At 45.4% G+C, this 22,896-nt stretch overlaps 1 protein-coding gene across 2 annotated transcripts in view; it reads right to left on the reverse strand.

Annotated features, from left to right (window-relative positions):
• The window catches only part of LOC106561697 (cGMP-inhibited 3',5'-cyclic phosphodiesterase 3A), a 224,941-nt gene that overhangs the window by 18,765 nt on the left and 183,280 nt on the right, over window positions 1-22,896 (reverse strand). For both annotated transcript variants that reach the window (XM_014125905.3, XM_045688503.2), the window contains exons 6-12: window positions 8,590-8,663; window positions 7,763-7,905; window positions 7,174-7,311; window positions 5,324-5,435; window positions 4,777-4,890; window positions 3,484-3,683; window positions 3,019-3,222 (exon numbers count right to left, since the gene is read on the reverse strand). In XM_014125905.3, the coding sequence (XP_013981380.3) occupies window positions 3,019-3,222; window positions 3,484-3,683; window positions 4,777-4,890; window positions 5,324-5,435; window positions 7,174-7,311; window positions 7,763-7,905; window positions 8,590-8,663 (985 nt within the window). The remainder of the gene's footprint in view (window positions 1-3,018; window positions 3,223-3,483; window positions 3,684-4,776; window positions 4,891-5,323; window positions 5,436-7,173; window positions 7,312-7,762; window positions 7,906-8,589; window positions 8,664-22,896) is intronic.

Here is a 22,896-nt window from a genome sequence, read left to right on the forward strand (position 1 = left end):
CATTTTCCAGCCATCTAGTGGAAGCCTTAGGAAGTACAATCTGACCAAATTTACACTGTATATTGGATAGGCAATCACTTGAAAAACTACAGATTTCCCACTTCCTGGTTGGATATTTCTCAGGTTTTCGCATGCCATATGAGTTCTGTTATACTCACAGACACCATTCAAACAGTTTTAGAAACTTCAGAGTGTTTTCTATCCAAATCTACTAATAATATGCATATCCTAGCTTCTGGGCCTGAGTAGCAGGCAGTTTACTCTGGGCATGCTTTTCATCCGGACAAGAAAATACTGCCCCCTATCCCAAAGAAGTTAAACAGGTCAACATTCACAAGGCCGTAGGGTGTGTACTCCGACCATGCGCTGACCAATTGGCAAGTGTCTTCACTGACATTTTCAACCTGTCCCTGTCCGAGTCTGTAATACCAATGTGTTTCAAGCGACCAACATAGTCCCTGTGTCCAAGAACGACAAGGTAACCTGCCTAAATGACTACTGACCCGTAGCACTCACGTATGTAGTATTGAATTGCTTTGAAAGGCTGGTCATGGCTCACATCACCAATATTATCCCAGAATCCCTAGACCCACTCCAATTTGCATACCGCCCCAACAGATCCACAGATGATGCAATCTCTATTGCACTCCACACTGCCCTTTCCCACCTGGACAAAAGGAACACCTATGTGAGAATGCTATTCATTGACTACAGCTCAGCGTTCAACACCATAGTGCCCACAAAGCTCATCACTAAGCTAAGGACCCTGGGACTAAACACCTCCCTCTACAACTGGATCTTGGACTTCCTGACGGTCGCCCCCAGGTGATAAGGGTAGGTAGCAACACATCTGCCACACTGATCCTCAACATGGGGTCCCCTCAGGGGTGCGTGCTAAGTCCCCTCCTGTACAACCTGTTCACCCATGACTGAATAGCCAAGCATGACTCCAACACCATCATTAAGTTTGCAGAAGACACCGACAACAATGAGACAGCATATAGGGAGGAGGTCAGAGACCTGGCAGTGTGGTGCCAGGATAACAACCTCTCCCTTAACATGATCAAGACAAAGGAGATGATCATGGACCATAGGAAAGGAGCACTGAGCACACCCACAATTCTCATCAACAGGGCTGAAGTGGAGCAGGTTAAGAGCTTCAAGTTCCTAGGTATCCACATCATGGTCCCCCCCATTTTTACACTGCTGCTACTCTCTGTTTGTGATCTATTTATTTTACCTTTATTTAACTAGGCAAGTCAGTTAAGAACAAATTCTTATTTTCAATGATGGCATAGGAACAGTGGGTTAACTGCCTTGTTCATGGGCAGAACAACAGATTATTTTACCTTGCCAGCTCTGGGATTTGATCTTAGAACCTTTCGGTTACTAGTCCAATGCTCTAACCACTAGGCTACCTGCCACCCCAATGCACAGTCACTTTACCTCTACCTACATGTACATATTACCTCAATTATCTCGATTAACCTGTTGCCCCCTGCACGTTGACTCTGTACCGGTACCCCCTGTATATATCCTCGTTATTTTCTTGTTGCTCTTTAAAAACCTCTTAAGGAGCCGCCGATCCACAAACACAGAGCAGATTCCTGCCAGCTTCTTGTTATTATGCTAACGCCATAACCCCTGAGCGTAGGAGTAGCTACATCAACAGCTAATTCAATGGGCCTTTTCAGAGAAAGCTTGATTTGGTTTCTAGAAATTGGAGGGGAAAGGAGTACAAGGTGTGTGTGTGTGTGTGTGTGTGTGTGTGTGTGTGTGTGTGTGTGTGTGTGTATGAGAGGCTTTGTGGTACAACAGAGCCAGCGTGAAAGACACAACACTGCTCTGTTGGCTTTAATGGCGCTCACACACACACTCTGAATGGGCGTAACACTGTTAGCGTTAGTGGAAGGCCAGCAATCTGTTGTATAACTGGTAGTGCCTAACTGCCACCAGCTTTACTGCAGCACAGTGGAAAGGCTTCTCTACAGCACAGTGGAAAGGCTTTACTGCAGTACAGTGGAAAGGCTTCACTGCAGCACAGTGGAAAGGCTTTACTGCAGTACAGTGGAAAGGCTTCTCTACAGCACAGTGGAAAGGCTTCACTGCAGCACAGTGGAAAGGCTTTACTGCAGTACAGTGGAAAGGCTTTTCTACAGCACAGTGGAAAGGCTTTACTGCAGTACAGTGGAAAGGCTTTTCTACAGCACAGTGGAAAGGCTTTTCTACAGCACAGTGGAAAGGCTTTACTGCAGCACAGTGGAAAGGCTTTACTGCAGCACAGTGGAAAGGCTTTTCTACAGTACAGTGGAAAGGCTTTTCTACAGCACAGTGGAAAGGCTTTACTGCAGCACAGTGGAAAGGCTTTACTGCAGCACAGTGGAAAGGCTTTTCTACAGCACAGTGGAAAGGCTTCACTGCAGCACAGTGGAAAGGCTTTACTGCAGCACAGTGGAAAGGCTTTTCTACAGCACAGTGGAAAGGCTTCTCTACAGCACAGTGGAAAGGCTTCACTGCAGTACAGTGGAAAGGCTTCACTGCAGCACAGTGGAAAGGCTTAGTCCCCACCAGTGATAGCAGCATAATTCAGACTGCAAATATGATTTCCTGAAAATCTGCGTGTTAGAGCCTTCTATTCGTATGGATTAGTTAAGTTAACGAGAATATAATCAGGATATTAAGGTCCAGAAATGTACTGGCACACATAGTACTGTTCCTCAAAAGCCTTTTTAAAACAATATCTAACTGATTTTCTAGAACACTTACGTTTGACTCTATGCTACTGCGACAGTGTAACAGACCAATGTGGACAGAGAGTGAGCTGTAATGAGGGCTTGTGGATTATGCAGTGCAGGGGTGAGAGGACTACAAACCTGCACTACAAAAACCCAAGGGTAGGCAGTAGAACTCTCACATACAACATGCTACAATAGCTGAAGAGATCTTAAGACTCAAATCAAATACACAGGTTTGCGGGTCTGTGAACACTTAATGAATTGATTGATTCATTGGTTTTACCTTGGCATTGAACTCTGCCAGGAAGTCAAAGTGTTTCTTGAGGTCAGTGGCAAGAATGGCCTCTATGACCAGGAAGCGGAAGCGTTTGAACTCCACGTGGTCCAGGTTGACCAGGAAGTTATACTCTGGACGGGACATGAACAGATTCCAGGCCGAGGCGGCGTGGTGGTTCTCGAGCACCGACCTGTCGTTATACAACACTGCCTGGAGAGGGGAAGATAGGATGTGAGAGAATTAGTCCTGTTGTGGTAACCAGACACATTTAACGAAATTCTAACCTGGTCAGAAAATTGCCCATTCAGTTCCACAACACATAACAACAGCAATCCAAGTAATTTTCAGTGTTGTACCACTATTTTCCTTATCCCTAAATTAAAAACTCTGCTCTCCCTGCAGACAACATATGACTCTGAAGATTTTTTTGTTCACTTGAGCCGGAAGTGCTTTGACAGAGAAGTGGTGTACCTGTGGTGCGCTTGTGGCCACCAGGAAGGCGTTAGTCCTCCCAGGGTGGTCATAGTCATGCATGGCTGCTGCTACGTAGAGAGCCATGAGCTCCAGGGCTGGGATGAGCCCCGACAGGCAACCATACCCATCCTCCGACACGCTGTAGGTCTTCGACACCAGGTAGCCCATGTGACTGTGGGTGATGCCACTGTCAGAGTCTGGGAGAGCCGAGGAGAAAGAGGTAGAGGTAGAGGTGGAGGTAGAGGTGGAGGTAGAGGTGGAGGTAGAGGTGGAGGTAGAGGTGGAGGTAGAGGTGGAGGTGGAGGTAGAGGTGGAGGTAGAGGTAGAGGTGGAGGTAGAGGTAGAGGTGGAGGTAGAGGAGTGTAAGTAGCAGTCTACTACCATGTCTGATTCACACCATAGTTCCAACCTGAACCACTGTACCGGCTCAGGTAGTTTCTGTTTACATGGTCCTTTCCAGCACTATGGTGGGTGAAATGTGCTAAACCGTGGTTTGGCTCAGTAGTGTGAAAAGTGTACCAGCAAGCACCCCAAAAGGCCCCAAACTCTCAACTTCTAAATCCACTTCTGCTCGGATCAAAGAGTTTGGAGCACTAAGGCATATAAATTAGGTTATGAAAATCTGGGGTTGGGAGAACTTTAATCTGGTTGCAATTTCATGCCCGCTAAACTTCAAATAGTATTTGATACTCAGAGACGACATCCCAAATGGAACCATATTCCCTTTATAGTGCACTAGTTTTGACTAAAAGTAGTGCACTATATAGGGATTAGGATTCCATTTTGGGATGCAGACAGTCTGATAAGAACAGATGAGAGCGTTGATGTAACTGTAACAAACATCCCAATGTGTTGATCTTAATGAGACGACTTACAGAAGAGTAACTAGAGATGGTAGGTGTAGGCTAAATTAAATAAACGCCAAAAGTTAATCTGATTGTTACAAATTCTATTAAGAGTCTTGACATAGCAATGTATTATTAAATATACTTGACTCTTTAAGTCTCTTTGGTTTGTACAAAATCTAAATCTTACTCAAGTTGACAACCGTAACTAACATAATGATGTTATATTCAAAACAAAACAAAAAAACAGTTGGTTGTCTTCAAATACAGTCCCAAATACAGTCAAAATTCAAGTTGTCAATAAATAACGTGTTTCAATCTCCTGATGCCAAATCAAGCAAGAGCCATGATGATTCAATTAGACTGGCCTGTATTCAGGTCACTTTTTTATTTCTTTATTACATTTTTATTTAACTAGAGAAGTCAGTTCAACCCTGGCACCCACCTGAGTCGCTGGCAGAGCAATGATCAGTGATGAGGCTAGGCAGACCTGGTACGGCCTGTGTGGTGAGGTACCAGACAGCATGGAGAACGTCTGTCGCGTGGATTCTGTTGTGATCTGGATTGATTGATTTAAAAAAAAATTGGTACAATTCAATACATTTACCAAGACTAGAGAGAGGGAGAGAACATGAGACATTTCAGTAGTGATAATTTCCACTGGGCCACACTGTTTCTGTTTCGACTGTAGGGTGAAAAAGAATGGAGAGATTGCACTGTAAACTTGTGTTAATGGAGAGTTGAAAGAAAAATGGTATTACATCGCCCTCTTGTGGTTTACTGATGATATGACACTTTTAACTCAACTTCAATATACTAAGCAAAACACATGTAAAACATTAAAAGGCCAGTTTCCCGGGCACAGATTAAGTCTAGTCCTGGACTAAAAATGTACTCTACTAGGCTTAATCTGTGTCTGGAAAACAGAGTCATTAAGGTAAAACAGGACCTTTTTAAGAGAGCAGAGTCATTAAGGTAAAACAGGTTCTTACATGGTATGTCTCTGTAGCCATTCTCCAGAGCATGAAAGTAGTTCATGAATTCTTGAACCGGGATCTTGAAGGTCTCAAATAGGCCTGTGTCTTCAAAAAGCCTGTGAGAAACCTGAAACAGACACAGAGTCACAGAACCAATCCCATTCTCACCCGTCAGACAGACTCTTTGATTGTAAATCCATAGACCATTCAGAGTGACAGACAGCCTCATTCTCATTGACGTCTCAACACTTGCTTTAATTGTACAGATATTCTTAATTTCTTCTGTGACAGTACCCAACCTGACACACATCACAGGCTGGGAGTAACACAGGGACTGCAGGGACTAACGCCCCTGAAACCCTTAGGGGTAAAGAGCCTTGCTCAAAGGCACAACGACAGTAGTATGTAGAGATATTGAAGTTGGTAACTCTCCGGCTGCCAGATCATTCCCTGTAGATTTCCCTGTCCACTTCTCTAACCTCGAGGCTACCGCTTCTGTCTCAAACAACCAATTAGATTCTCACCAGACAAACACACTTTGATTGACACAGTGACTGCCCAATGATAGATGGTTGACCATCAGCCTGTCTAATTGGTTGTTTCTCTCACCTGGCTGAGAATGCTTCCATGGCTGAGGATTGACTATTTTAACCTGTCCTGACCTGGTTACAGCTCCCCTGACTAGGCTGTACAGTACCTGTCCTGACCTGGTTACAGCTCCCCTGACTAGGCTGTACAGTACCTGTCTCAGCTGGTTACAGCTCCCCTGACTAGGCTGTACAGTACCTGTCTCAGCTGGTTACAGCTCCCCTGACTAGGCTGTACAGTACCTGTCCTCACCTGGTTACAGCTCCCCTGACTAGGCTGTACAGTACCTGTCTCAGCTGGTTACAGCTCCCCTGACTAGGCTGTACAGTACCTGTCTCACCTGGTTACAGCTCCCCTGACTAGGCTGTACAGTACCTGTCTCAGCTGGTTACAGCTCCCCTGACTAGGCTGTACAGTACCTGTCTCAGCTGGTTACAGCTCCCCTGACTAGGCTGTACAGTACCTGTCTCAGCTGGTTATAGCTCCCCTGACTAGGCTGTACACTACCTGTCCTGACCTGGTTACAGCTCCCCTGACTAGGCTGTACAGTACCTGTCCTCACCTGGTCACAGCTCCCCTGACTAGGCTGTACAGTACCTGTCCTGACCTGGTTACAGCTCCCCTGACTAGGCTGTACAGTACCTGTCTCAGCTGGTTACAGCTCCCCTGACTAGGCTGTACAGTACCTATCCTCACCTGGTCACAGCTCCCCTGACTAGGCTGTACAGTACCTGTCCTCACCTGGTTACAGCTCCCCTGACTAGGCTGTACAGTACCTGTCCTCACCTGGTTACAGCTCCCCTGACTAGGCTGTACAGTACCTGTCCTCACCTGGTCACAGCTCCCCTGACTAGGCTGTACAGTACCTGTCCTCACCTGGTTACAGCTCCCCTGACTAGGCTGTACAGTACCTGTCTCAGCTGGTTACAGCTCCCCTGACTAGGCTGTACAGTACCTGTCCTCACCTGGTTACAGCTCCCCTGACTAGGCTGTACAGTACCTGTCCTCACCTGGTTACAGCTCCCCTGACTAGGCTGTACAGTACCTGTCTCACCTGGTTACAGCTCCCCTGACTAGGCTGTACAGTACCTGTCTCAGCTGGTTACAGCTCCCCTGACTAGGCTGTACAGTACCTGTCCTCACCTGGTCACAGCTCCCCTGACTAGGCTGTACAGTACCTGTCCTCACCTGGTTACAGCTCCCCTGACTAGGCTGTACAGTACCTGTCCTCACCTGGTTACAGCTCACCTGACTGGCTGTACAGTAGCTGGTCTCACCTGGCTGAGGATGCGGCCACATTTGCCCTGGGTCTTCTCCATCAAGCTGAAGATGGGGAAGTTCCAGTGGTTTAGCTGGCTCATTAGGGGCTCCAAGTCCTCCATGACTAATGGCTCTGGGGCCAGCTGGGGCTTTTCCTACAGAGGCCACAGACATGTTATAAGCCTTTATAATGTCTTTATGAACCTTTATATTGTGTTATTAAATGTCTTAGAAAATGTTCTCTCTCTCGACTGTAGGTCATAAAACATGTCATAAGGGGGTCAGACATAGATGGCTGGTTGTGCCTATCTGTGCACTGAATGTTATGTTGGTGGAAATGAACTTTTGGCTTCTGAGGTGATTGTGCCTCTGCCTGATGAATAAGCCAATAATAACCCTCAAATCCAAATCTAGACAGCCAGTTCCACTGTATTTGATCATTATTCCCCTATAATCATGGACTGATTTACACCTGGGACACAAGGTTGTTGCAATTAATTATCCGGACCTCTTAGGGTAAGGGTTGAATACCTCTGGTCTAAAAGATGTAGACCTAGAAGTGTGAAAATGAAAACTAGAGCTACCTCTATGGTTGCTGTTTCTCACCTCTGCAGGTAGCATGATGAGGTTTTGGGGGGTGTTTTTGCCCCCTTCTTCGCCCCCCTCCTCTGTCGGCGCTACGTCGCTGCTGTCGCTGTGGTTGGCCTCGTGGGTACTGTCGTAGTCTGACGATGCCACCACCTGATCCTCTGATTGGGGTACAGAGAAAGCGTTACCATGGAGATGGGACAACACCTTCAAAACATTCAACACTGCTGCAAAACAAATCACACCTCTCTGTTGTGAGACAGGATCAGCCTGGTATCAGATCTGCTTGTGTTGTCTTCCCAACTAACTCCTATGGTCATTGTCTCACCATGGAGACGGGATTCCCACAAAGCATTCAGCACTGTTGCAAAGATTCCAATATTGCTTCGAAGCATTCAACACTGCTACAAAGCCTTCAACCCTGCTGCAAAGCCTTCATCACTGCTGCAAAGTCTTCATCACTGCTGCAAAGCCTTCATCACTGCTGCAAAGCATTCAGCACTGCTGCAAAGCATTCAGCATTGCTACAAGGCACACACAAGTAATATCCACTCTGGGACAGGAGTATCCATTTCATACAATCATTGTCCTCTCTAGCACAGTTCCTGTGATGGACACATAACCAGGCCAGCGCAGTACAATACAGCTTGGCTCAATGATGTGGAAGGAAAAGTAGCACTGGAAGAGATGACAAGCTAAACGGTAGAAGAAGGTAGGCAAAACCAGTGGACAGAAGAGGCCATGAGTACAATACAGCTTGGCTCAATAGTTTGAAAACGGTAGTGGTGTGGAAGGGAAAGGTAGCACTGGCAGAGATGAGAAGCTTAGTTAAAGGACGGTTGTACCTGTCCGGTGTATCCTGTCCCCTTTGTCCATGGATCCCTCCTCATGGCTCAGCTTTATGTACGGTCTCCCACAGCTGTGGTAAAGGAAAGTTAGAGGTCAGACAGAAGTGAATAACTTTTCATCAAGTACATCTATCAATGAAAGGTGCTAGCTCTTAGATATTATATGCCTTATTAAAACACTGGCCTGAGAAACATTTTGATGTGACTGTACAGTATGTCTATGACATACAGTGCTTTATATATTCAGTATTCAGACCCCTTGACTTTTTCCACATTTTGTTACATTACAGCCTGATTCCAAAATGGATTAAATAAAAATAAAAATCCTCATCAATCTACACACAATACCCCATAATGGCAAAGTGAAAACAGGTTTTTAGTAATTTTAGCAAATTTATTTAAAAATAAAAAACAGAAATACCTTATTTACATAAGTATTCAGAACCTTTGCTATGAGACTCGAAATTGAGCTCAAGTGCATCCTGTTTCCATTGATCGTCCTTGAGATGTTTTTATAACTTGATTGGAGTCCAACTGTGGTAAATTCAATTGATTGGACATGATTTGGAAAGGCACACACCTGTTTACATAAGGTCCCACAGTTGACAGTGCATATCAGAGCAAAAACCAAGCCATGAGGTTGAAGGAATTGTCCGTAGAGCTCCGAGACAGGATTGTGTCGAGGTACAGATCTGGGGAAGGGTACCCAAACATTTCTGCAACATTGAAGGTCCCCAAGAACACAGTGGCCTCCATCATTCTTACATGGAAGAAGTTTGGAACCACGTAGACTCTTCCTAGAGTTGCTCACCCGGCCAAACTGAGCAATTGGGGGAGAAGGGCCTTGGTCAGGGAAAACCAGACAGAAACCACTCCTCAGTAAAAGGCACCTAAAGACTCTCAGACCATGAGAAATAAGATTATCTGGTCTGAGGAAAACAAAATTAAACTATTGTGCCTGAATGCCAAGCATCACATCTGGAGGAAACCTGGCACCATCCCTACGGTGAAGCATGGTGGGGGCAGCATCATGCTGTGGGGATGTTCTTCAGTGGCAGGGAATGGGAAACTAGTCAGGTTCTAGGTAAAGATGAACAGAGCAAAGTACAGAGAGATCCTTGATGAAAACCTACTTCAGAGCGCTCAGGAGCTCAGAATTAGGTGAAGGTTCATCTTCCAACAGGACAACGACCCTAAGCACACAGACAAGACAACGCAGGAGTGGCTTCGGGACAAGTCTCTGAATGTCCTTGAGTGGCCCAGCCAGAGTCCTGACTTGAACCTGATCAAACATCTCTGGAGAGACCTGAAAGTAGCTGTGCAGCGACGCTCCCTATCCAACATGACAGAGCTTCAGAGGATCTGCAGAGAAAAATGGTGGAAACCCAAATACAGGTGTGCCGAGTTTTAGAGTCATCAATTCCAAATAACAATGTGACATCACTTGATCAACACTATTCTACGGCCCAGATTTTATTGTGTTCCAAGGAGCCAGTTAGAAGACATGAGGAGGAACATTTGAGTCAAAGGAACATGGCTTACCAATAGTTTCATCATGCACATCATGAAATCAGGTTAATCTTTCTCAGCTCTCTCTCTCGCTCTCTCTCTCTCTCTCTCTCTCTCTCTCTCTCTCTCATTCTCTCTCTCGTACTGCCAGTACATTGCTTGGCAGACTGTTCCGTCCAACATTCTCTGTAATCTCTAAGCAAACTCATACCACAAAACAAACAGAATATACTGAAATTAAACATCACTTCGGTGAGGGAGCAAATATGAATAACCCCCCCCCTCCCCCCCACGCCCTCCACACACACACACACACTAAAAAACAAGTGTTGAAAAAACGTGTTTGCTGTCTGTGGCTCCAGCTGAAAGTTGTGTCACGACTTCCTCCGAAGTCGGTTCCTCTCCTTGTTCGGGCGGCGTTCGGCAGTCGACGTCACCGGTCTTCTAGCCATCGCCGCTCCACCTTTCATTTTCCATTTGTTTTGTCTTGGTTTTCCTGCACACCTAGTTCACATTCCCTCATCTGACTAAATGTATATTACCCTCTGTTCCTCCTATGTCTGTGTGTGGAATTGTTTGTTTGTGTGTGGTTCGCATCAGGCTGGTTTGCTGGTTTGCACCCGTGTGTTTTGTTTATTGTACCGTTTGTGTACTTTGGGCATTATCGCTGTTTGCCTTGGGCATGAACAAAGTGTGCCTGTTATCACCCATCTCTGCTCTCCTGCACCTGACTTACCTTCAACCAGTTGCGCACATCGTGACAAGTTGGGCAGACCATCTCTAGGTTTCTTCCTAGGTTCTGGCCTTTCTAGGGAGTTTTTCCTAGCCACCGTGCTTCTACACCTGCATTGCTTTCTGTTTGGGGTTTTAGGCTGGGTTTCTGTATAGCACTTTGAGATATCAGCTGATGTAAGAAGGGCTATATAAATACATTTGATTTGATTTGGATTACTGGTTTCCTACTGGGCTGTCCACACATTAAAAAGAGCATGGTTTCCTACTGGGCTGTCCACACATTAAAAAGAGCATGGTTTCCTACCGGGCTGTCCACACATTAAAAAGAGCATGGTTTCCTACTGGGCTGTCTACACATTAAAAAGAGCATGGTTTCCTACTGGGCTGTCCACACATTAAAAAGAGCATGGTTTCCTACTGGGCTGTCTAAACATTAAAAAGAGCATGGTTTCCTACTGGGCTGTCCACACATTAAAAAGAGCATGGTTTCCTACTGGGCTGTCTACACATTAAAAAGAGCATGGTTTCCTACTGGGCTGTCTACACATTAAAAATAGCATGGCTGTCCACACATTAAAAAGAGCATGGTTTCCTACTGGGCTGTCCACACATTAAAAAGAGCATGGTTTCCTACTGGGCTGTCTACACATTAAAAAGAGCATGGTTTCCTACTGGGCTGTCCACACATTAAAAAGAGCATGTTTTCCTACTGGGCTGTCCACACATTAAAAAGAGCATGGTTTCCTACTGGGCTGTCTACACATTAAAAATAGCATTCACAGAAGCTGGAGGAACATTTTTAATTAATGAACTTTATAAATGAACCCATTAACACGAACGCACAGAGAAATCTGAACACAAACAACAACAAAATAAATCAGAACCACTGAAGCACTGAACCACTGAAGCATGAACTGAAGCATGAAGCTGAAGCACTGAAGCATGAACTGACTTTAACTGGACTAATAAGGAATGGCTGAAACATGGAAATGCATACACACACACACACACACACACACACACACACACACACACACACACACACACACACACACACACACACACACACACACACACACACACACACACACACACACACACACACACACACACAGTTTTCCTAATACAGGGATCTCTTTTTGTTTCTAGATTTATGATGAGACTTGACTTTATGATGAGATTGAGTTGACAGCAACATCCAATTAATTGGATAATGGTGTCTTAAATTGGTGTGGGTCTATTCACTGTCTGCGCAGAAAACTGAACTCTCCAGTTCCTCAACTTTCATTAACAGCAACAAAATCAATTTAAAGCCTTTTTAGCCCCCCAACCGCCTGTCCCCCCAACCGCCTGTCCCCCCCCAACCGCCTGTCCCCCCCAACCAGCTGTCCCCCCAACCGCCTGTCCCCCCCCAACCGCCTGTCCCCCCAACCGCCTGTCCCCCCCAACCGCCTGTCCCCCCCAACCGCCTGTCCCCCCCCAACCGCCTGTCCCCCCAACCGCCTGTCCCCCCCAACCGCCCCCCCCCCCAACCGCCTGCCCCCCCCCAACCGCCTGTCCCCCCCCAACCGCCTGTCCCCCCCCAACCGCCTGTCCCCCCCAACCGCCTGTCCCCCCAACCGCCTGTCCCCCCAACCGCCTGTCCCCCAAACCGCCTGTCCCCCCACCGCCTGTCCCCCACCGCCTGTCCCCCAACCGCCTGTCCCCCCCAACCGCCTGTCCCCCCCAACCGCCTGTCCCCCCCAACCGCCTGTCCCCCCCAACCGCCTGTCCCCCCAACCGCCTGTCCCCCCAACCGCCTGTCCCCCCTAATCGCCTGTCCCCCCAACCGCCTGTCCCCCCCAACCGCCTGTCCCCCCAACCGCCTGTCCCCCCTAATCGCCTGTCCCCCCCCAACCGCCTGTCCCCCCAACCGCCTGTCCCCCCAACCGCCTGTCCCCCCAACCACCTGTCCCCCCAACCGCCTGTCCCCCCTAATCGCCTGTCCCCCCAACCGCCTGTCCCCCCCAACCGCCTGTCCCCCCCAACCGCCTGTCCCCCCCAACCGCCTGTCCCCCCAACCGCCTGTCCCCCCTAATCGCCTGTCCCCCCCCAACCGCCTGTCCCCCCAACCACCTGTCCCCCCAACCGCCTGTCCCCCCAACCGCCTGTCCCCCCTAATCGCCTGTCCCCCCAACCGCCTGTCCCCCCCAACCGCCTGTCCCCCCCAACCGCCTGTCCCCCCAACCGCCTGTCCCCACAACCGCCTGTCCCCCCAACCGCCTGTCCCCCCAACCGCCTGTCCCCCCCAACCGCCTGTCCCCCCCAACCGCCTGACCCCCCTGGAAAATAACGGACTAACTGTTTCCCCTGCCAACCATGTTATATTCCACACCTGCTAGGCATCTGCACTCGCATACATGCACACATGCACACACACACACACACACACACACACACACACACACACACACACACACACACACACACACTGGATTGACCGTGCAAACTGCAAACACAACAGCACTCTCTTTGTTGTTAGCTCAGGGTCATTATGCTAAGGGTGGGTACCTACCCCCGGGCTGAAAAGTGCACAAGAAACATTTTCTCAGAATGAGACACACTACAAGCCTTTGTGCTCTGTGTAACACCATGCTTTAAGGGGCAATCTGCACTTTAAACAATAACAAAGTCTACTCCCCGCCATTATTTCAGTAAAAAGCTGAGGGATTGGGCTAGAGAAATGTAACCAATCTCAAATTCATAGACGGAGCTATGGATGCAAGGACTGAGGATTCATTATATGAAATTATAGTTTTCAACCATGTTTTGAGGCTAAACAGTCCACAAATAGATGTAGCAACAGCAGATTGCCCCTTTAATTGCTGGCATTTCCTCTACCCCTACTCCAGGTTCTACAACATTATTAACTGCTGGCATTTCCTCTACCCCTACTCCAGGTTCTACAACATTATTAACTGCTGGCATTTCCTCTACCCCTACTCCAGGTTCTACAACATTATTAACTGCTGGCATTTCCTCTAGCCCTACTCCAGGTTCTACAACATTATTAACTGCTGGCATTTCCTCTACCCCTACTCCAGGTTCTACAACATTATTAACTGCTGGCATTTCCTCTACCCCTACTCCAGGTTCTACAACATTATTAACTGCTGGCATTTCCTCTACCCCTACTCCAGGTTCTACAACATTATTAACTGCTGGCATTTCCTCTACCCCTACTCCAGGTTCTACAACATTATTAACTGCTGGCATTTCCTCTACCCCAACTCCAGGTTCTACAACATTATTAACTGCTGGCATTTCCTCTACCCCTACTCCAGGTTCTACAACATTATTAACTGCTGGCATTTCCTCTACCCCTACTCCAGGTTCTACAACATTATTAACTGCTGACATTTCCTCTACCCCTACTCCAGGTTCTACAACATTATTAACTGCTGGCATTTCCTCTACCCCTACTCCAGGTTCTACAACATTATTAACTGCTGGCATTTCCTCTACCCCAACTCCAGGTTCTACAACATTATTAACTGCTGGCATTTCCTCTACCCCTACTCCAGGTTCTACAACATTATTAACTGCTGGCATTTCCTCTACCCCTACTCCAGGTTCTACAACATTATTAACTGCTGGCATTTCCTCTACCCCTACTCCAGGTTCTACAACATTATTAACTGCTGACATTTCCTCTACCCCTACTCCAGGTTCTACAACATTATTAACTGCTGGCATTTCCTCTACCCCTACTCCAGGTTCTACAACATTATTAACTGCTGACATTTCCTCTACCCCTACTCCAGGTTCTACAGTATTATTAACTGCTGGCATTTCCTCTACCCCTACTCCAGGTTCTACAACATTATTAACTGCTGACATTTCCTCTACCCCTACTCCAGGTTCTACAACATTATTAACTGCTGGCATTTCCTCTACCCCAACTCCAGGTTCTACAACATTATTAACTGCTGGCATTTCCTCTACCCCTACTCCAGGTTCTACAACATTATTAACTGCTGGCATTTCCTCTACCCCAACTCCAGGTTCTACAACATTATTAACTGCTGGCATTTCCTCTACCCCAACTCCAGGTTCTACAACATTATTAACTGCTGGCATTTCCTCTACCCCTACTCCAGGTTCTACAACATTATTAACTGCTGGCATTTCCTCTACCCCTACTCCAGGTTCTACAACATTATTAACTGCTGGCATTTCCTCTACCCCTACTCCAGGTTCTACAACATTATTAACTGCTGGCATTTCCTCTACCCCTACTCCAGGTTCTACAACATTATTAACTGCTGGCATTTCCTCTACCCCTACTCCAGGTTCTACAACATTATTAACTGCTGGCATTTCCTCTACCCCTACTCCAGGTTCTACAACATTATTAACTGCTGACATTTCCTCTACCCCTACTCCAGGTTCTACAACATTATTAACTGCTGGCATTTCCTCTACCCCTACTCCAGGTTCTACAACATTATTAACTGCTGGCATTTCCTCTACCCCTACTCCAGGTTCTACAACATTATTAACTGCTGGCATTTCCTCTACCCCTACTCCAGGTTCTACAACATTATTAACTGCTGGCATTTCCTCTACCCCTACTCCAGGTTCTACAACATTATTAACTGCTGGCATTTCCTCTACCCCAACTCCAGGTTCTACAACATTATTAACTGCTGGCATTTCCTCTACCCCTACTCCAGGTTCTACAACATTATTAACTGCTGGCATTTCCTCTACCCCAACTCCAGGTTCTACAACATTATTAACTGCTGGCATTTCCTCTACCCCAACTCCAGGTTCTACAACATTATTAACTGCTGGCATTTCCTCTACCCCTACTCCAGGTTCTACAACATTATTAACTGCTGGCATTTCCTCTACCCCTACTCCAGGTTCTACAACATTATTAACTGCTGGCATTTCCTCTACCCCTACTCCAGGTTCTACAACATTATTAACTGCTGGCATTTCCTCTACCCCTACTCCAGGTTCTACAACATTATTAACTGCTGGCATTTCCTCTACCCCTACTCCAGGTTCTACAACATTATTAACTGCTGACATTTCCTCTACCCCTACTCCAGGTTCTACAACATTATTAACTGCTGGCATTTCCTCTACCCCTACTCCAGGTTCTACAACATTATTAACTGCTGGCATTTCCTCTACCCCTACTCCAGGTTCTACAACATTATTAACTGCTGGCATTTCCTCTACCCCTACTCCAGGTTCTACAACATTATTAACTACTGGCATTTCCTCTACCCCTACTCCAGGTTCTACAACATTATTAACTGCTGGCATTTCCTCTACCCCAACTCCAGGTTCTACAACATTTGGGGGGAGGTATTCTAATTTAAACCATCTAAAATGCATCAGAAGGCAGCTGAGAGATGCGTTTAAGAGGTTTCTGGTGTCCTCAAAGTAACTTTCACTTGTGGTTGGATGTATGTTCAGGAAAAAAAATACTATAAAGTTTGTATTGTATTTTCTTACTCCAGTCAGTTTGTGATCTGTCTGAGAGAGAAAGCTTTGTTGGGTTGTTAGTCCGTGTGGTTAATCTCTGCTTTGTTTTCAGCCTTGGGCCTAGATTCAATACGGACCTGCGGAAGATCCACGTTATACCGAGATTGACATTTAAAGGTCATTTTCGATTAAGCCGACATATGCAGCGTTTACCGTGAATGTGGTCTTGTGAATGCGGAAATATTGCTTTAAAAAGATAAATAGCCTTAAAGGGGGAGGGGTAGGGAGGTAGAATGAATCTAGCCCTTAGTCTTTGTGTATAACTCAATGTGGTTCTAGTCAGTCAGTCAGTAGTTTGTTTGGTTCTAGCCAGTCAGTCAGTAGTTTGTTTGGTTCTAGCCAGTCAGTCAGTAGTTTGTTTGGTTCTAGCCAGTCAGTCAGTAGTTTGTTTGGTTCTAGCCAGTCAGTCAGTAGTTTGTTTGGTTCTAGCCAGTCAGTCAGTAGTTTGTTTGGTTCTAGCCAGTCAGTCAGTAGTTTGTTTGGTTCTAGCCAGTCAGTCAGTAGTTTGTTTGGTTCTAGCCAGTCAGTCAGTAGTTTGTTTGGGTCTGTTTGGTTCTAGTCAGTCAGTAGTTTGTTTGGTTCTAGCCAGTCAGTCAGTAGTTTGTTTGGGTCTGTTTGGTTCTAGTCAGTCAGTAGTTTGTTTGGTTCTAATCAGTCAGTCAGTAGTTTGTTTGGGTCTGTTTGGTTCTAGTCAGTCAGTCAGTCATTCAGTAGTTTGTTTGGGTCTGTTTGGTTCTAGTCAGTCAGTCAGTCAGTCAGTAGTTTGTTTGGTTCTAATCAGTCAGTAGTTTGTTTGGTTCTAGCCAGTCATTCAGTCAGTCAGTCAGTAGTTTGTTTGGTTCTAATCAGTCAGTAGTTTGTTTGGTTCTAGCCAGTCAGTAGTTTGTTTGGTTCTAGTCATTCAGTAGTTTGTTTGGGTTTGTTTGGTTCTAATCAGTCAGTCAGTCAGTCAGTAGTTTGTTTGGGTCTGTTTGGTTCTAGTCAGTCAGTCAGTCATTCAGTAGTTTGTTTGGTTCTAATCAGTCAGTAGTTTGTTTGGTTCTAGCCAGTCATTCAGTCAGTCATTCAGTAGTTTGTTTGGGTTTGTTTGGTTCTAGTCAGTCAGTCAGTCATTCAGTAGTTTGTTTGGTTCTAATCAGTCAGTAGTTTGTTTGGTTCTAGCCAGTCATTCAGTAGTTTGTTTGGGTTTGTTTGGTTCTAATCAGTCAGTCAGAAGTTTGTTTTGGTCTGTTTACTTCTAGTCAGTCAGTAATTTGTTTGGGTCTGTTTGGACAGAGGCACTATGACACCATAACAAGCCTACTTCACTTTAATGGTGGTAGACATCGTCTGTACACAAAGCCCTGTTGCCCTGTCACTCACACACACACACACACACACACACATTTTGTACTCCTGTCACTCACACACACACACACTCAAACACACACACACACTTTGTACACAAAGCCTTGTCGCACTGATGCCTTGTCTGCTGGACCTGCACCACACGGCACTGAGGTCTGGCCACTTGTGAGCTAAACAGGACTAGACAATCATCTGACCACACACACACACACACACACACACACACACACACACACACACACACACACACACACACACACACAATTCAATTACCAAACTGTTTTGGTTTCCCAGGACCTACAAGAGTTGGGGGTGAGATGGAGGAAAGAGGAGGACAGGAATTGGAGGTATCACTGTAAATAAAAAACTCTAGTTGTTTCATCAAATTATTATTAAGTAACTGGTTCCGAAGACTTCTTAATTTACTGAACTTTTCGATCAAAGTGTTACCTGAACTTAAAACATTTAATTGTCTCACAAAGACACGGCGACCCAAAAATCGCACATTTGGACTCATCATACCAAAGCACAGATTTCCACCAGTCTAATGTCCATTACTCATGTTTTTTGCCCCAAGCAAGTTTCTTCTTACTTTTGGTGTCCTTTAGCAGTGGTTTCTTTGCAGGAATTCGACCATAAAGGCCTGATTCACGCAGTCCAGTCTGAACAGTTGATGTTGAGATGTGTCTGTTACTTGAACTCAGTGAAGCATTTATTTGGGCTGAAATCTGAGGTGCATTTAACTCTAATGAACTTATCCTCTGCAGCAGAGGTAACTCTGTGTCTTCCTTTCCTGTGGCGGTCCTCAGGAGAGCCAATTTCATCATAGCGCTTGATGGTTTTTGCGACTTGAAAAAAAAATCTAAAAGTTCTTGAAATGTTCCCGGATTGACTGAGCTTCATGTCTGGAAGTAATGATGGATTGTCATTTCTCTTTGCTTATTTGAGCTGTTTTTGCCATAATTTGGACTTGGTATTTTACCAAATAGGGCTATCTTCTGTATACCACCTCTACCTTGTCACAACACAACTGATTGGCTCAAACACATTAAGAAGGAAAGAAATTCCACAAATTAACTTTTAACAAGGCACACTTGTGAATTGAAACGCATTCCAGGTGACTACCTCATGAAGCTGGTTGAGAGAATGCCAAGAGTGTGCAAAGCTGTCATCAAGGCAAAGGGTGGCTACTTTCAAGAATCTCAAATATAAATGTATTTTGATTTGTTGAACACTTTTTTGGTTTCTACATGATTCCATATGTAGCGGCAAGTAGCCTAGTGGTTAGAGCGTTGGGCCATTAACCGAAAGGTTGCTAGACTGAATCCCCGAGCTGACAATGTAAAAATTTGTCGTTCTGCCCCTGAACAAGGCAGTTAACCCACTGTTCCTAGGCCGTCATTGTAAATAAGAATTTGTTCTTAACTGACTTACCTAGTTAAATAAATCTGTGTTATTTCATAGTTTTGATGTCTTCACTATTATTCTACAACGTAGAAAATAGTAAAAAAAAAAGAAAAAACATTGAATGAGTAGGTGTGTCCAAACTTTTGACTGGTACTGTATGAGACAAGTTGAGCAGCAGTTTGTTGGTAGAGCATGGTGTTTGCAACGCCAGGGTTGTGGGTTCGATTCCCACGGGGAGCCAGCACAGGAAAAAAAATGTATGAAATGTATGAATTCACTACTGTAAGTCGCTCTGGATAAGAGCGTCTGCTAAATGACTAAAATGTAAATGTAAACATCATTTTATGTTGACTGACTTTTTGCCTAAAGTTTTCTCAAGTTGGAATTAAGTTTGGGCCAACTAAACATTTTAAGTCCGGTAACACTTTAACCTGAAAAGTTGTGTTAGGTAAAAAAAAACTAAAAAAATCTGTGGGACTAGTTACTTAATAACAATGATGGAGAATGGATGAGGGGAAAGGCAGGGAAAGAACAGAAGGGTCTCTATTGTCTGATGCATTCTGTGTTTCACCCTCAAATCTGTAGGATCTTAACTGTGGTATTACCATCAAGGTTTTTCCTCCTTCATTTTCCATCGCGTCAGCATTCAGTAACGTACTAACTTAAGCAGAAATAACGCCAACTTTGAAGCTTTAAAGCTATACGCTCCTTATCAGTGCAACCAATCTGGATGTGGTTCTGGATAGGGAGGCCCTCCTACTTCCATTCAGTTGAATACCTTTCTCCCACTGCACTAGACACACACACAGGCACACACACACACACACACACACACTCTGCACTGCACTGGCTGTTGTTATCTTCTCCACATCTGGAGCCAGAGTAGGTATTAGGTTGATTACTGGAAGAAGGTAGACGGAGTAAGTAGATTACTGGAAGTATGTAGATTGAGTAGCTAGGTTACTGGAAGTAGGTCGACGGAGTAGCTAGATTACTGGAAGTAGGTCGACGGAGTAGCTAGATAACTGGAAGTAGGTCGACGGAGTAGCTAGATTACTGGAAGTAGGTCGACGGAGTAGCTAGATTACTGGATGTAGGTAGACGGAGTAGCTAGATTACTGGATGTAGGTAGATGGAGTAGCTAGATTACTGGATGTAGGTAGACGGAGTAGCTAGATTACTGGATGTAGGTAGATGGAGTAGCTAGATTACTGGATGTAGGTAGACGGAGTAGCTAGATTACTGGATGTAGGTAGACGGAGTAGCTAGATTACTGGATGTAGGTAGACGGAGTAGCTAGATTACTGGATGTAGGGAGATGGAGAAGGTAGATTACTGGAAGTAGGTAGATAACTAGAAGTAGGTAGATTACTGGATGTAGGTAGACGGAGTAGCTAGATTACTGGATGTAGGTAGACGGAGTAGCTAGATTACTGGATGTAGGTAGACGGAGTAGCTAGATTACTGGATGTAGGTAGACGGAGTAGCTAGATTACTGGATGTAGGTAGACGGAGTAGCTAGATTACTGGATGTAGGGAGATGGAGAAGGTAGATTACTGGAAGTAGGTAGATAACTAGAAGTAGGTAGATTACTGGAAGTATGTAGACAGAGTAGGTCGATTACTGGATGTAGGTAGACGGAGTAGCTAGATTACTGGAAGTAGGTCGACGGAGTAGCTAGATTACTGGATGTAGGTAGACGGAGTAGCTAGATTACTGGATGTAGGTAGACGGAGTAGCTAGATTACTGGATGTAGGTAGATGGAGTAGCTAGATTACTGGATGTAGGTAGACGGAGTAGCTAGATTACTGGATGTAGGTAGACGGAGTAGCTAGATTACTGGATGTAGGTAGACGGAGTAGCTAGATTACTGGATGTAGGTAGACGGAGTAGCTAGATTACTGGATGTAGGTAGACGGAGTAGCTAGATTACTGGATGTAGGTAGACGGAGTAGCTAGATTACTGGATGTAGGTAGACGGAGTAGCTAGATTACTGGAAGTAGGTCGACGGAGTAGCTAGATAACTGGATGTAGGTAGACGGAGTAGCTAGATTACTGGATGTAGGTAGACGGAGTAGCTAGATTACTGGATGTAGGTAGATATCGGAGAAGGTAGATTAAAGGAAGTAAGTAGCCGTAGTAGGTAGATTACTAGAAGTAAGTAGATTACTGAAAGTAGGTAGACAGAGTAGATGGATTCCTGGAAGTAGCTAGATGGAGTAGCTAGATTACTGGAAGAAGGTAGATTACTGGAAGAAGGTAGATTACTGGAAGAAGGTAGATTACTGGATGTGGGTAGATTACTGGAAGTAGGTAGATTACTAGAAGTAGGTAGATTACTGGAAGTAGGTAGATTACTGGATGTAGGTAGATTACTAGAAGTAGGTAGACAGAGTAGATAGATTACTGGAAATAGCTAGACGGAGTAGCTAGATTACTGGAAGTAGGTAGATTACTGGAAGTAGGTAGACAGAGTAGGTAGATTACGGGAAGTAGGTAGATTACTAGAAGTAGGCAGATTACTGGAAGTAGGTAGATAATTGGATGTAGGTAGATTACTGGCTGTAGGTAGATTACTGGAAGTAGGTAGATTACTGGAAGTAGGTAGATTACTAGAAGTAGGTAGATTACTGGAAGTAGGTCGATTACTGGAAGTAGGTAGATTACTAGATGTAGGTAGACAGAGTAGGTAGATTACTGGAAGTAGGTAGGTAGATTACTGGAAGAAGGTAGATTACTGGAAGAAGGTAGATTACTGGATGTAGGTAGATTACTGGAAGTAGGTAGATTACTGGAACTAGGTAGGTAGATTACTTGAAAATGAAAATAATGGCTGCAGTGTTTATCATGGCACTGTGGTGCTGATAGTTTGGGCTCCCGACCAATGCTAATTTGTCATCTTGCTGAGAGAGAGGGAGAGCTGCCAGCCTGCTGGGGTAAACTGCAGCTGAGAGAGAGATGGGGTGCGGGAGTGTGTGCATGTCTGTGTGTGTCTGTGTGTGTGTCTCTGTGTGTGTGTGCGTGTGTGTGTGTCTGTGTGTGTATGTGTGTGTGCATGTGTGTGTGTGTCTGTGTGTGTGTGTCTGTGTGTGTGTGTCTGTGTGTGTGTGTGTATGTGTGTGTACACGTCTATGTGTGTGTGTGTGTGTGTGTGTGTGTGTGTGTGTGTGTGTGTGTGTGTGTGTGTGTGTGTGTGTGTGTGTGTTTGGGGGGGTGCTTGTAGAGTTTATTGTATGCCTCAGAACATTTAGAAAAGCAAAGCGCAGGAACTTATGAGAAATCACAGACCACATAACAATTTATCTTTCCTATCCTATCGAAGGAGGTTCATTTAATAACCTTGACTTTGGTTCATATTTTCGGGAAGGTTGTTAGTGACAATGGGTGAGTGGGGGGATTGAGTGAGGGGAAAAGGGACAGTTTTTTTCTCCACTTTTTGATTTTATCCCTTAAAATACCCTTTTTCCTAAAGTACTTTTTTTTGTTAAAGAACTGTGTCTAATGAAAAATATATGACATTTTTTTGGGGGGGGTTAAACTTGTCCTTTAAGGTTGTCTGAGGTTGTGTGAATGTTAGAAGAGGCCCATTAGGCTTACTTGGAGGCCTGAGTGTGTGTGTGTGTGTGTGTGTGTGTGTGTGTGTGTGTGTGTGTGTGTGTGTGTGTGTGTGTGTGTGTGTGTGTGTGTGTGTGTGTGTGTGTGTGTGTGTGTGTGTGTGTGTGTGTGTGTGTGTGTACAGTATGACTCACTCTCCAGTCTCCT

The sequence above is a fragment of the Salmo salar genome, chromosome 10 (genome assembly GCF_965601325.2).
Source record: "Salmo salar chromosome 10, fSalSal1, whole genome shotgun sequence".
NCBI classification, from domain to species: domain Eukaryota; kingdom Metazoa; phylum Chordata; class Actinopteri; order Salmoniformes; family Salmonidae; genus Salmo; species Salmo salar.